This window comes from Pituophis catenifer, unplaced genomic scaffold, assembly GCF_029215685.1.
Source record: "Pituophis catenifer annectens isolate HBS135680 unplaced genomic scaffold, rPitCat1.0.hap2 SCAF_12, whole genome shotgun sequence".
Taxonomy (NCBI): domain Eukaryota; kingdom Metazoa; phylum Chordata; class Lepidosauria; order Squamata; family Colubridae; genus Pituophis; species Pituophis catenifer.
The window spans coordinates 1,318,241-1,332,496 of NW_027256892.1; the positions used below are offsets into that span (position 1 = coordinate 1,318,241).

At 42.9% G+C, this 14,256-nt stretch overlaps 1 protein-coding gene across 4 annotated transcripts in view; it reads right to left on the minus strand.

Annotated features, from left to right (window-relative positions):
• FGFR1 (fibroblast growth factor receptor 1) overlaps nucleotides 1-14,256 on the minus strand; it is a 122,621-nt gene that overhangs the window by 20,735 nt on the left and 87,630 nt on the right. For all 4 annotated transcript variants that reach the window (XM_070952402.1, XM_070952400.1, XM_070952399.1 and 1 more), the window contains 2 exons: nucleotides 5,341-5,531; nucleotides 576-720 (listed from right to left, as the gene is read on the minus strand). In XM_070952402.1, coding sequence (XP_070808503.1) covers nucleotides 576-720; nucleotides 5,341-5,531 — 336 coding nt within the window. The remainder of the gene's footprint in view (nucleotides 1-575; nucleotides 721-5,340; nucleotides 5,532-14,256) is intronic.

Consider the following 14,256-nt stretch of genomic DNA (forward strand, 5'->3'; position numbering starts at 1 on the left):
AAGCACTGTGAAGCGATATATAAGTCTAAGTGCTATTGCTATTTGGCTGGCCTCCTATCACGCCCAAGTCCATCTCATATATCTCTTGGCATTGAACCTTTGGGGCCCTGTGTGTGCCAGCTCTGTCTTTTCCTCTGCCAAAGACAAAGCGAAGCACAGAAAGGGTGACAGCCTTCCTTGAAAGAATGGAATTGGCCTATGAAAAACTTGGATCTAGCCTCTAGTTGAGTTGTAACTCAAATCAGAAATGAACAAGACCTTGGCCTGCAAGAGCCATTGATGGTGCTGTGGGTCATCCCAATTTAGCAGATGAGGAAATAGGACCAAATGGGAGGCGATGGTTTACCTGCAGTATGATAGGAACTTCCTATCTTGGACAGGGGTTGGCAGACACATTTTGATTAACCATCCCATCCATAAGAGGAAGCCAATTGATGGGGGCCCTCTACCACTCTTTCTCCTCCTCCTCCCCTACCTCCAAGGAGCCCAGCTCTTGCAAACCATGGCAAGCTACTTCCCAAAGCTAGTCAAAGAGACAGCAAGGAGACAGAGAAAGGAACAGAACCGATATATACCTTCTAGAACCGTCAACCATGCAGAGTGATGGGAGATCCCAATAGAATTACCCGCCAAACAAGTATACTGCCCAGCGTCCTCAAAGGAGACATTCCTTAAGTGAAGGACTTCCATTTCTTTGTCAGTTGTGTTAACACCAGCTGTCTAGAAAGGGGGAAAAAAAATGGAAGCAAAACAAAACAAAACAAAAAAAAGGAAAATAGGACGAGCAAATGTAAGACAAGCTGAAGGAAGAGGAAGGAGATAACATGCGTCTCCTGAAGGACACAGAGACACCACTGTAGCCTAATGACAAGACAGCCTTGGGGCAACCACCAGTCCAGGCTGGCTTAAAGCGGGCAGTGTTAAAAACAAACGATAAAACAACCCTTCACCATATTGAATTTTCCTGCCCATCGACATGCTGGGGGATGGGCCACATGGAAAAATGGACCTTGGGAAGGCGAAGACCAGTTTAGTTTCATAGTGTGGGACAGGCCAAGGGATAGGTAGAAATGGAAGGGGCAGAGAAGAGAGAAAGTTTGGAGGAGAGAAGCTGACAGGCTCTTGAAAGGCAAGAGGGAGCAGGTTGCTCCCAACAGGAAGAGGAGAGCCGCCATTTTGTTTTGGCTGTGAAAAGTGAAGATAGTAGCAGAATTCAAAATGAGGCCTACTTAAAGGAAGGGCTTGCATCATCGACAGCCAGTTAAAAGCCTGGATAGCTCTGCAGACAAGGCACTGTAATTTAACACCAGCTGTCTGCAATTAAAGTAAGTTCGAATCTCACCAGGCTCAAGGTTGACTCAGCCTTCCATCCTTTCTAAGGTAGGTAAATTGAGGACCCAGTTGTGGGGGCAATAAGCTGACTTTGTATAAAAATATACAAAAGTATGAAGGCTATTGCTTAACGCATTGTAAGCCGCCCTGAGTCTCCGGAGAAGGGCAGCATATAAATCAAAATTAAAAAAAAAAAAAAAGCAATGAGGAGAACAGTGCAACACTCAAAAAAAAAGGTGCACTTTGTTTAAAGGAGGTATTGATTTTGCTGCCTCAAGAGGAGATCTAGGTTGAGAGAGTGATACTGAAATATTTTTAATAATTCTGGAAGAAATGAGATCCTTATCAGTATTCTTCTGACCAGCTTATAACAGGGCCCCAATGGAGGGGAAAAAACCCCCCACAATTTGATGTTCAAGCAGAAGATTTTTAGGAATAGTTTCTCACTTCTAGTTTAGTTCATAACGGAAGAGGATTAGGAGTAGAGTAGAGTAGAATGTGGAGTGGAGTGGAGTGGAACGGAACAGAACGGAACGGAACGGAGTGGAGCGGAGCGGAGCAGAGCAGAGCAGAGCAGAGCAGAATAGAATAGAATAGAATGTGGAGTAGAGTGGAGTGGAGTGGAGTGGAGTAGGATAGGGTAGGGCAGGGCAGGGTAGAGTAGAGTAGAGTAGAGTAGAATAGAATGTGGAGTAGAGTGGAGTGGAGTGGAGTAGGATAGGGTAGGGCAGGGCAGGGTAGAGTAGAGTAGAGTAGAGTAGAGTAGAGTAGAATAGAATGTGGAGTGGAGTGGAGTGGAGTGGAGTGGAGTGGAGTGGAGTAGAGTAGAATAGAATAGAATAGAATAGAATAGAATAGAATGGAATGGAATGGAATGGAATGGAATGGAATGGAATGGAATGGAATGGAATGGAGTGGAGTGGAGTGGAGTGGAGTAGAGTGGAGTGGAGTGGAGTGGAGTGGAGTAGAGTAAAGTAGAGTAGAGAAGAATAGAATGTGGAGTGGAGTGGAGTGGAGTGGAGTGGAGTGGAGTGGAGTGGAGTGGAGTGGAGTGGAGTGGAGTAGAGTAGAGTAGAGTAGAGTAGAGTAGAGTAGAGTAGAGTAGAGTAGAGTAGAGTAGAGTAGAGTAGAGTAGAGTAGAGTAGAATAGAGTAGAATGTGGAGTGGAGTGGAGTGGAGCGGAGCGGAGCAGAGCAGAGCAGAGCAGAACAAATAAGAACAGAACAGAACAGAATGTGGAGTGGAGTGGAGTAGGGTAGGGTAGGGTAGAGTAGAGTAGACTAGACTAGACTAGACTAGAGTAGAATAGGAGTTGGAAGGGACCTTGGAGGTCTTCTAGTCCAACCCCCTGCTCAGGATGAATGAAACGACACACTGTTAGGAGAAGGAAGAGAAGAGGAGCATGAAACGTAACCGATCAGCCGTTCCGAGGATTTTTCCATGGCTTTATGGCACCAGAAACAGAGGAGAAACAGGAGAGCCACAAAAGTTTGGTTTTTTCCACCGCTAAGAATCGCCCAAAGTGGCATTCTTCCCGTTTACCTTCAGCCACGGGTCTGGTGACGGTCAGCCACGCAGACTGGTTAGCCTCACCAATATAATTGGAAACCTTACAAACATACTCCCCGCTTTCAGCCTCTGTCACATTATAGAGGGTCAGCACTTCCGCATCAGAGCTATTTATTCCCGAGTGCTAGAACAAGACCAACAACACAGGAGTCACTGGGCAGCCAGGGATGGGCTTTGCAGCTCTGAGACAACACCCACAATCACATTACCGCCTCCCCTTGCCGCAATCCAAAACAAGGAGTGGAACATTCCCTGTTCGCCTCACCCCCCACCCTTTGCTGGCATCTCTCATTTCAGAGAAAGCTCTAGGGCAAGAGTTTGCCAGCCTTGGCAATTTTAAGATGCATGGACAGGGGTGGGTTGCTGGGGGTTCACGAGGGTTTGGGAGAACCTCTAGCTAAGATTCTGGGCAGTTCGGAGAACCCCCAAATCCCACTCCTGTCTGGCCCTGGCCACCCCGCCATGCCCCTTCCCAGGAGTCCTCACACGGCCCGTTTTGGATGCAGGTAAGTGCATGTTGTGGCTCCGATCCCCGAGCCCATTTTATCGGAGGAAGAAGGCTCCGAACATGAAGGAGAGGAGCCGGCCAGGCCTCCCTCTCCAGGCCCCTCCTCTCTGGCAATGCCTCAGGTGTCTGCCGAGGGAGAGGAGATTGACCAGGAGCCAGGTGTCTCCGATGACAGCAATGTGGATGATAAGTCATTCCTGGATCCACGCCAACGAAGGCGAGATAAACGTTTGCAGCAGATGAGGAGGCGTGCCAGGGATTAAGCTGAGTCACTGGACCACACCCCACAGGCTATATAAGAGAGTGTGGTGGCCATTTAGACTCTGTGACGGACAAAGCTAACTTCTGGCTAGTCACTTTGTACAACGCCTGATCTGCTGAAGGTTTCATGTTTGAGCTGGACTGTTTTGAAAACTGTGCGTATTAGTTGTGATTATCTGGTGGAGGAACACTCCCACTTCTTGAAGTAAAGCACTTGGCAGATGGTTATCGTATTGCTGCCAAGTTCCTGATAACGAACCTTGTGTGTGCCGAGTACTTCTTTAACCCCCGGCTGGCTGTTTGTGTATGTGTGGGGACGGGGACAGAATAGTGCAGGGCATGCGTGGAAGCTTGGGGAGGGCGAAAAACGGGCCTACTGGAAATTCAGGAAGGTTGGAAATGGGCCAGTTTCTGGCCTCCAGAGGGCCTCTGGAGCCTGGGGAGGCTGTTTTTGCCCTCCCGGAGGCTCAAGGAAAGCCTCCGGAGCCTGGGGAGGGCAAAAACGCCCTCCCGCTGTGAGCAGGAGGCCGATTAGGCCAAGCCCACCATGGCCATGCCCACCCAGCAACCAGGCAGAGAACCCCTTGCTAAAATTTTTGAAGCCCACTCCTGTGCGTGAACTTCAACTCAGTGTGAGTGAGAGTGTGAGGTCCACCAGTCTTAAAATTACCATGGCTGGGAAAGCTCTTTTTAAGGACACAAACTATATCATTCCCATGTCTTGCTTAAAATATATCTTTTATCAGTAATAATAGGAACTTCATGGACAGCAGTTTTATTCCTAAACATAGCCTTGGTGCGTCTAAAGAATAACACTTTCAAACGGATTCCCTGTCCCTTTTAAAATTTCCCTCTATGTTTACTTTTCGAAACACTTCAGTAGAAATCCGACATTTTGCATTGCACAGCAATGGTCCCAGATCATCTCCATTTATCAAAAGTCTTTGAGGCCCTCCAAGGATATCAAGAACATTCCGGGCAACGAGTTTGACTTTTGATAAGCAAGTAGTTGTTTGCCTGTGATAGCCATTTTATTTATTTATTTATTGATTACATTTCTATGCCGCTTTTGTCAAAGGTGAAGCCCTCAGTGGCAGCCATTTTGTGAATGCATTGGCTACATGCTTCCAAAATTCCACCCGGGACCTCAGCTTAAAGGCTGCCTCCCTAACTAACATATGCTAAAGGAGCAAGTGTGTTCATTTTACAGCTCTGTGGCCCAGTTCGGTTCCACAGAGGCAGCCTTACCAGAAGATACTGGAAAACTACATGAAATTTGTCTTGGCATACCAGGATATTTAAAGCAATCTGATAAGGAGAGCCTCAAATAAAAGAAGTCCCTGGCCATTTCAGAGTCCTCAATAATGTGCATGTGATGGTTGCCTTTGATTCTATTCATGATCATAGACATTAACCATGTCATATGAGCTTCATCCAAGCAGATCTCCTCCAGAACATGCTTCCCTTTCCTAGATTTTGCTAGAGTTGCCAAGTTCCAAACTTAGATGAGTTGGCATAGTCTGTCTGATTGACTGGACCCATATTACTTCTCCAATCCAAGCTACACGGCCATGTTTCTCAGATGCATCATAAGCTTCCCCTCCTAAGATTTTAAGAAATAAGCCCCAGATTAACTAAGCGGTCACATCACCCAAGTTGAAAGACCTTACCTTCAAGACTTGAACAAAAGGCAAGTTATTTGGTCCAATCTTGCTTCCATTGACTTCAATGTGCTTCAGCCACTGGATGTGGGGTTGAGGGTCACTATAGACCTTGCAAACAAATTCCACATTGCTACCTAATGAGACTGTCTTGTTAGCTGGGAGCCCAGCTTGTAGGATAGGCCGGTGAGGAGATCTTTCTAGAGAAGACATAGGAGAAAAAGAGTTTCAAGCAACTTGACAAACGGAAGAGAAGAAGAAATGGTGAGAGAGTCCATATCACTCTGCCAATTTATTTTGGTGTCGCCTGTCAGCCAGGAGAATTCACTCCAGAAAGAAAGAAAAAACAAATATTACCAACTAGAAGATTAGCAAACAAAAAAGTAGACTGCAATAAATGTGACGACTTAAAAAAGAACTTAAGCGAGCAACCGCTTTTACCTAGATCCGTGATGGCAAACCTGTGGCACGCGTGTCAGAGGTGGCACGCAAAGCCCTCTCTGTGGGCACGTGTGCCATCGCCAGTTGCTCTTCTGGTTTCTGAAAAATGGCCTGAAAACAGCCCGGAAAACGGTTGGAAAATGCCCCAAAAAGCAGCCTGAAAATGTCCCCAAAAATGGTCTGTAAATGGCCCGAAAAAAGGCAAAAAAGCAGGCCATTTTCAGGCCCAAAATAGCCGAAAGACTGCCTAAAAAATGGCCTGAAAAAGGCCCAAAAAATGGCCTGAAAAATAACCTGAAAACAGCCTGATAAACAGCCTGAAAATGGCCCCAAAATCCAGGCATGCGTGAGCTGACAAGCTGCTCTTTGGGTTTCCGGTGCTCCAGCATGCACACACGTTCTGGTTTGGGCACCTTTTGTGCCGAAAAGGTTCGCCATCACTGACCTAGACCAAACAAAATATAACATCTATATCAGTTAAATCTCCGTGTCAGGTTTCGAGGTCGTCTCAAATAAATTGCATTTCAAACAAAGTCTTTGAAGAAAAACTCCTATTTATTAAGCACGACATTCTAAGTCCGACTCCATCGAAGCCAACACTGACTTCCAGACCCAAAACCCTCCCTTTCTGTTCCCCACTCCCCTGTACTCATTGGCCATCTTCCAAGTCACTCTACCCCTAATCTACTGCTCCAGCTCAAAGGAATTTCCCCCCTCCCATCCCATCTCCTAGGGGATATTATCTCCAGGGAAAATAAATAGGTGAAAAGTCAAACGTCCCTTTCCAGACGCCTCCGCCTCTCCTTCTTATGTCAGCACTAGAATAAATGCAGCTTGAAGTGCTGACACTCCGAAGGAAATAATTCCACTCAGGATACAAAATCTCCATTTCTGGTTAATTTGTTGAATTTGATTTTTCACGATCATGGCCTACTCAAGATGTGCGTTTGGTACACGCTTTTAGAAATGGATATTCTTCTTCGCAAACAATTTCTCAGGTTTTTGGAGGGACACATACTAATTTTTGTGTGGATTTTGCTTTATTTTTCACTTTTCAAAAGTGGTGCATTATATATAGTGCACTAGAAGACAGTTAAAGTAAAGCTGTGAACCAATTAATATATAGATTAGGAGTGGAGGAAAGCATATACTGGGTAACAGCTAAAGCTAAATTGTGAACTAGCCAAAAAATATAAAGTTAGGAGTGGAGGAGACTATACCTGGGGAACAATTGAAATATAGTTGTGAACCAGTTAAAAATAAAGGTGGGAGTGGAGGAAAGCACTGCTGGAAAGCAACTATTTAAGTTGCAAACCAGTTATAAAATAAATATAGGATGAGTAAAGGAGATAAGGTTGGTGGGTGTAGTTAAAATCATACTGTGAACCAGCCAAAATAATTTAAGGTTAGGAGTGGAGGTAAGCCTTGCTGGAAAGCAGCAAATCAAGATGTGAACCAGCTAAAAAATAAAATTAGGAGGAAGTGGAAGAAACTTTACAGGAGAATAATAATATAACTGTGAACCAGTTAAATAATCAGATTGGAGTTATATAAACTACTAAGAGAAAAGGGAAATAAATTTTTGATAAGTTTTGGATATTAGTTGTGATCAAGAAGAGGTGAAATATAGATTTGGTGTAATGGGTCTTAAATTGAGAAATGTATATGAAATATTGTTAAAATGATAGAGATTTAGAACGGTGTTTATAGTCTAGAATGTTGGGCGAAATAATTGAACGATAAATGTTTAGAATAAGATTTTTTTCTTTCTTTTTTCTTTTTCTTTTTTTTTTAAAAAAGATGTAATTGGATAAAAATGGCAACAAAATTGATTGTGGGAATCTTAATAATTGTACTTATTATATGACGGAACAAGCACCTGCTCTAAAAAGATATATTTTATGTTTTGTGTTTTGAAAAATAAAAAAAAAATTGGGGGAAAAAAAAGTGGTGCATTATAAAATTCTGAAAACTCTAGTGAATAACAGCAGAGGGCTCCTCGGTGTCAGTCTGGCAAGTTATTACGTATTTATCTCTTCCTGAATTCCAGAAAAAGGAAGCACTATTAAGATGGTTCATTGCCTAATTCAGATTTTCCTAAATATTGTTTTATCTTCTCTTCATATATTGTCTCTTGTTTATAGTCTCTCATAGTAATTTTGAATTATTTTTTTTCCTTTTCTTCATTTCTATAACATATAGTTCCTTTCTCATCCATTAATGGATTAATTTTCCCCCTCTCTTTTTTCATTTTATATGCCAACCATCTGCCTGGCTTGTTTGCATTTTCAAAAAAAGTTCTGTTTAGAGGCCTTTATTTTACCTGCCAGGTCCTCTTTTTCAATTAAATTCATTTCATGTTTTTTTCAGTTCCATTTGTTTTTTAATCCTTTTATTTTGCGTATCTTTTTGTAGTTCCTTCTCTAACTTCTTATACTCCTCTTCCAGCTTTTTTTGTGTTTGCCTTTTCTCTTTGTTTTTTTTAATCCAGATATGTTATTGCCAGCCCTCTAATATATGCTTTCGCTGTGTGTCTCTTTCTCTGCATTTTTCTCTGCTCCATATCAGAATGCTAGAACACCAGTTTAAAAAAGGGGATTTCTACCACCCAACTAACGGCTGAAGAAAAGTAGAGATTTTGGAGATCTTTGAGATACCAGAGGTGACTCTGGATATCATCTCAACTGTTGAGGGAGAGGTCCCTCAAAGATTCCTGAGGCAATCTGAACTCATTTATGGATATTAACAACACCTACACCAATATCCCCTTTGTTCCCAAAAAGAGGGTGGGGGAGAGAATCCCCTCCTCTTTGACATCTTCCTCACATCAACAGTGATTCTCTTCTAAGATGAATTTCAGATAATTCTTTTTTAGCACAATTTATTGAGATTTATTCCTCTCCATGTCATACCAATGTGCACCAAAGTTCATTAGAATTGGAGCCTTCCTTCCTTCTCTTTCTTCCCTCCCTCCTTTCTTTCTCTCTTTCTCTCTTTTTCTTTCTTCCCTCCCTCCCTTTCTTTTTTTCTTTCTTCCTTCTCTTCCTTCCCTCCCTCCCTCCTTTCTTTCTCTTTTCTTCCTTCCTTCCTTCCTTCTCTTTCTCCCCTCCCTCCCTCCCTCCCTTTCTTTTTCTTTCTTTCTTCCTTCCCTCCCTCCTTTCTTTTTTCTTTCTTTCTTCCTTCCCTTTCTTCCCTCCCACCCTTTTTCTTTCTTTCTTCCTTCTCTTCCTTCCCTCCCTCCTTTCTTTCTCTTTTCTTTCTTCCTTCCTTCTCTTTCTCCCCTCCCTCCCTTTCTTTCTTTTTCTTTCTTCCTTCCCTCCCTCCTTTCTTTCTTTTTCTTTCTTCCTTCCTTCCCTTCCTTCCCTTCCTTCCCTCCCTCCCTCCCTCCCTCCCTCCCTTCTTTCTTTCTTTCTTTCTTTCTTTCTTTCTTTCTTTCTTTCTTTCTTTCTTTCTTTCTTTCTTTCTTTCTTTCTTTCTTTCTTTCTTTCTTTCTTTCTTTCTTTCTTTCTTCCTTCCTTCCTTCCTTCCTTCCTTCCTTCCTTCCTTCCTTCCTTCCTTCCTTTCTTTCTTTCTTTCTCTTTCTCTCTCTGCCTCTCTGAGAACTTGTGAGCTTGGATTCTTTCCCTCGATAAAGGACCTTGCAGGTGGCTCTTTACATAACCTTCTCACGAATCCCCTATTTGTCCAGGCAACCATTTTTAAGTTTTATTCCTCCAAGCAGGTGAGAAAACAATGCTGTAGCTTTTATGACATTGAAGATAAAGATGCTCTCTTTAATAGGCTCGGTCCTTGGCAATTCTATGGAAGCATCAATATTTTCTTGGCAATTCAGAGCAGTGGGTGCCCTTGCCCTTTTCCATTTATTTTTTTTTTAAATCTTTTCAGTCTATCTTACAGCTCCAGTATTCTTTCATTGTCTCCCATTCAAATGCTAACTAGGATGAATCCTGCCATCTTAACAAAAAAAAGGTCAGCTAGGTAGAGCTACCTGCTGAGACTCTACAATACCTCGGCCTTAAATAAGCTCTATACTCTCCTTTGTGCACGTTAGACCGTAGGGGCAAATTTTGATTATGCCTGCCGGGTTGTGTTGGAGAAGAGGGAGATTCCTGAAGCTGCCAATTCGATGGCAGAGGAGGTCACATGTGGGTCACTCCCATACTTTAGGAGAAGTGCAGTTTTTGAATTGCCTGGCCAGAAAGGCTCTAAAGCAGTCGAGTGAACCCCCGCCTGCAGCTACTCAGATGCAGATCAGAAGTGGACTGTGGAACTTCTTAGAAACAAAAGAGAATTACGACAGCTGGCTCAGAAAAGTATAGCTTCCCATTTGTCTGCCTTCTTCACATCTTCCCTTCTGATGTGACAAAGCAGGGATTAGGAAAAATGTTTTCCCCCTTAATTACAAGAAGCCGGAGCCAAGATTCCTATTATTATTATTATTATTATTATTATTATTATTATTATTAGTTAATCTTTAGTGAGATTCACAGCCTTTGAGGCTGGTTAATAGCTGAGCAGCTCGAGTCCTAACCAAGGACCTAGGAACTGTTAAGATATTATTATTATTATTATTATTATTATTATTATTATTATTATTATTTAATCTTTAGTGAGATTCACAGCCTTTGAGGTTGGTTAATAGCTCAGCAGCTCGAGTCCTAACCAAGGACCTAGGAACTGTTAAGGTATCGTCGGAGGATATAAGCTGTTCTGAGTAAGGTGGTTTTTTGTAGAGTCAAAATGTTCAAGTCCGGCAAATTTAGAATTTCTAAATAGTGGGGTAGCCCTTTGGGTATTGCTCCGAGGGCTCCAATTACAATCGGGACAACACACGATTTCTTTTTCCACAGTCGCTCAACTTCAATTTGCAAATCCCGGTACTTTGAGATTTTTTCTTGCTGCTTATCTTCAATCCGTGCATCACCAGGTATTGCAATGTCAATGAACCATATTATTAATATGATTATGATTATTATAGCTTGACACTTATTAAAAATATGAAGGGAATATGTCCTCGTTGCTGCTTGTTAAGAGTTCGTAGTGAATGTCCCCATCATGTATTCTACAGTCAAATTCCACTTCGAGAAGGAAGTATCACAAGACCAGTTTTTTCTCTGCCAAAAGCTTTGGATTAAAACTTCTGCAAAACTTCACTTGTCTGTAAGGAATAAACGGCCCATGTTTTCAATCTCTACCCCCAGCTGGGTTGCTATCAGCTTCATTAGAGGGACCAAGCTGGGATCTCTTAGCTCTTGCATGAAAAAAGCCAGCGTGAAGCCTTCATGCTAGTCCTTGCTTCGTAAAACACCCCCCCTTCCCAATGAAATAATAATAAATAAAAAAAATAATAATAATAAAAAGAGCCTTGGTAGTACAGGGGTTTAAGGCACCCTGTTATTAAGCTGGTTATTAAGACCAGCTGCCTGAAATTACTGCAGGGTTCGAATCTCGCCAAGGCTCAAGGTTGACTCAGCCTTCCATCCTTTCTAAGGTAGGTAAATTGAGGACCCAGTTTGTGGGGGCAATAAGCTGACTTTGTATAAATATACAAAAGGATGAAGGCTATTGCTGAGCACATTGTAAGCCGCCCTGAGTCTTCGGAGAAGGGCGGCATATAAATCAAATTAAAAAAAAAAAATACTTGGATTAATCCAGGGGTGAAATGCTACCGGTTCAGGCGGAACCGGTAGTGATAAAAACTACCGGTTTGGGTGAACCGCTAGTAAAAAAAAAAAGCTACCAGTTCGGTTGAATTGGTAGTTAAAAAAAGCTACCGGTTCCTCTGACCTGGTATTTCCGACGATCAGCTATGCCGCACGGTTTAGCTTTGCTAGAAAGCAGGAAATCCTGCTTTCTAACGAAGCTAAATCACGCAGCACAGCTGATCCCCCCTTGCTGTTCTACTTATCTTCCCAAGCCTCCTATTGGCGTGTACTGTGCATGCACACACGGCCAGCAAACCAGTAGGAAACTGGTTCAGATTTCACCGCTGGATTAATCTATTTCCTAAAAGCAATAATGAATTAACCCTAATATCCCAGAGTTCATTGTCTATGGAACACGCCACATAACAGGAAGCAATTAAAAAGAATAACAACAACAAAAAAAAAAACCCTCCATTGGGAAAAACGAACAGGTTAGAGCAGAAGTTCCAACAAATATTTAATTTCTATCTGTGGATTTGTAGTAATAAAAAAACAAGGTCATGACTAGATAAATACGAAGGATATCGGATCTCCGGGTTTTTCGCCGTGCCCTAAAAACTTTTCTTTTCCATCAAGCAGGGCTGGCGTGAAACCCCCCTCCCCTTTTTAGTTTTTAGGTTTTTAAATTGTCAAAGGGGTTTTAGTTTCAATGTTTTAAATTTTTGGGCCACAGTTATTTAATTCTTTTAATAATTTTAAATTTTGTATTGATAACGTGTTTTAGTCTGGCTGTGCACCGCCCTGAGTCCACTTGGAGAAGGGCGGGATATAAATTGAATAAAATAAAATAAATAAAATAAATAAATCGGTCTGGTACAAGTGGTGAAGTGAAGAATTCCCCCCCCCCCCGTTTTCTTCTCTGAAGCTATCTATTCTATATTCATTTCTCACTCCCTTTTTCCCCCACTATGGATGTCAGTGAACACAACAGGGCCTGAGACATTCATTTTGTGGAACTGGGGTTGGGCTTCGAACGGGCAGGGAAGGTAACACATATGGCTACCTCTTCACTGGAAGTCAAAGGTCAAACAAATCTAACAAGGCCCTAGCTGATTAACAAAGAACCAGACACCATAGTGAGTGAGCATTAACCAGCTCCTTTGTTCCCCCTTGCAAACTATTTCCTTTAGTTTGCTCAGTGTAATCAAATTAAATTGCATTCTTAATGGTTCATTTAGTGGCATTTAGAGCAACTCCACAAATGACTGAGATCAGCGAGCCTAGGTTGGGAATCAAGGCTAATAAGGAAATTAATTGGGGAGGCTGATGAGAAAAAAAGTTCTTGCATAGCCTCCGAAATTACCATAAATGTGACATGCAAGATGAGACAAAGCCTTGTGTTTGAGTGGTGGAGCCAGTCTTCTGAATCCACCCAGTGAAGAGCTAGTAAGGGTGAAAATTTAAGAAGTGAACTCTTTGGAACAGCCTCTCTTTGGATACAGAAGCAATCCCAAGCCAAAATGCAGCATTCATTTCTTCTGTCTCCTCCAGAAATGCTCAGATGTTTAGGGAGAACTTCTGCCTATACATTCTAAGGCAGGGGGGTGTCCAATCTTGGCAACTTTTAAGACTTGTGGACTTCCAAGTCCCAGAATTTCCCAGCCAGCCATTTCTGGGAGTTGAAGTCCATAAGTCACAAAGGACTTTCCAAAAACGAAAGGAAAAAAACAACAACAATACACCGTAGAAGAGCAGGCAGAGCTGGTGGGTGGAGTTAAATGTATCATAAGCTTAGAATCATTACACGACCACAAATGGTCTGAGAGATTAATGTCAGGTGCAAAGGAACAGGACCATACACGAAGTTGAAATTCAGAAGATTTACTGCCCAAGGCTATATACAATCTAGTCAACTAAAATTCAGTGCTACATTGGCACCGGATAAGGGTCAATGGAATTCAAAGAGGGTTGGACTTAAGACTGTTTGTGGGCACGGCGTTCCCACAAACCTATGGAAAACCTATGGCACGTGTGCCACAGGGGCACATGGAGCCATATCTGTGGGCACGCAAGCTTTGCCCTAGCTCAGCTCCAGCGTGCATGTGTGCAATGGCCGGCTGATTTTCGGGCCTTTTGGGCCCACCAGAAGCCGGGAAACAGGCCATTTCTGACCTCCGGAGGGCCTCCAGGAGGGTGGGAAAGGCCGTTTTTTGCCCTCCCCAGGCTCCAAAAAAGCCTCTGGAGCCTGGGGAGGGCAAAAAAATGGGCCTACCGGGCTCACCGTGACATCATGTGCCAAAAGTGGGGGGAACATAGGGGAGTCGCGTGCGCATGTGTGTGGCACATTAAATTATGGGTGTGGGCACACGCACACGTGACCCCCCCCCGCGTTCCCCCTGCTTTTGGCACGCGACGGCAAAAAGGTTAGCCCTCACTGCTCTAAGCTAATGATGCGCTTAACTCCGGCCACCAGCTCTGTTTGCTCTTCTCTTCCCTAAACCACTCTATTACAAGGAGTTAAGAATCAACTTGAATTATCACAGTGATGAATAAAAAGGAGATAATACTATTGGAAAAGAACTTTCCAGGCCTCCATCCTGCATTTCAATTCTTTTCAATTCAAAGCAGGAGATATTGTGGCTGCATCATCAAAGCAAAGATCTCATTATCCAGAGAGCTCTGAAGCTTCCAATAGCTCTTACATCAACATTCTCCTCTTCATATACAAATATAAACACACACAGATTTTTAGACCGGAACATTACTGGTGCCAATATATATATATATCGGTTGCAGAACTAATCGTTACATTATTTCACAGCCATTTTGCAGGAAAACT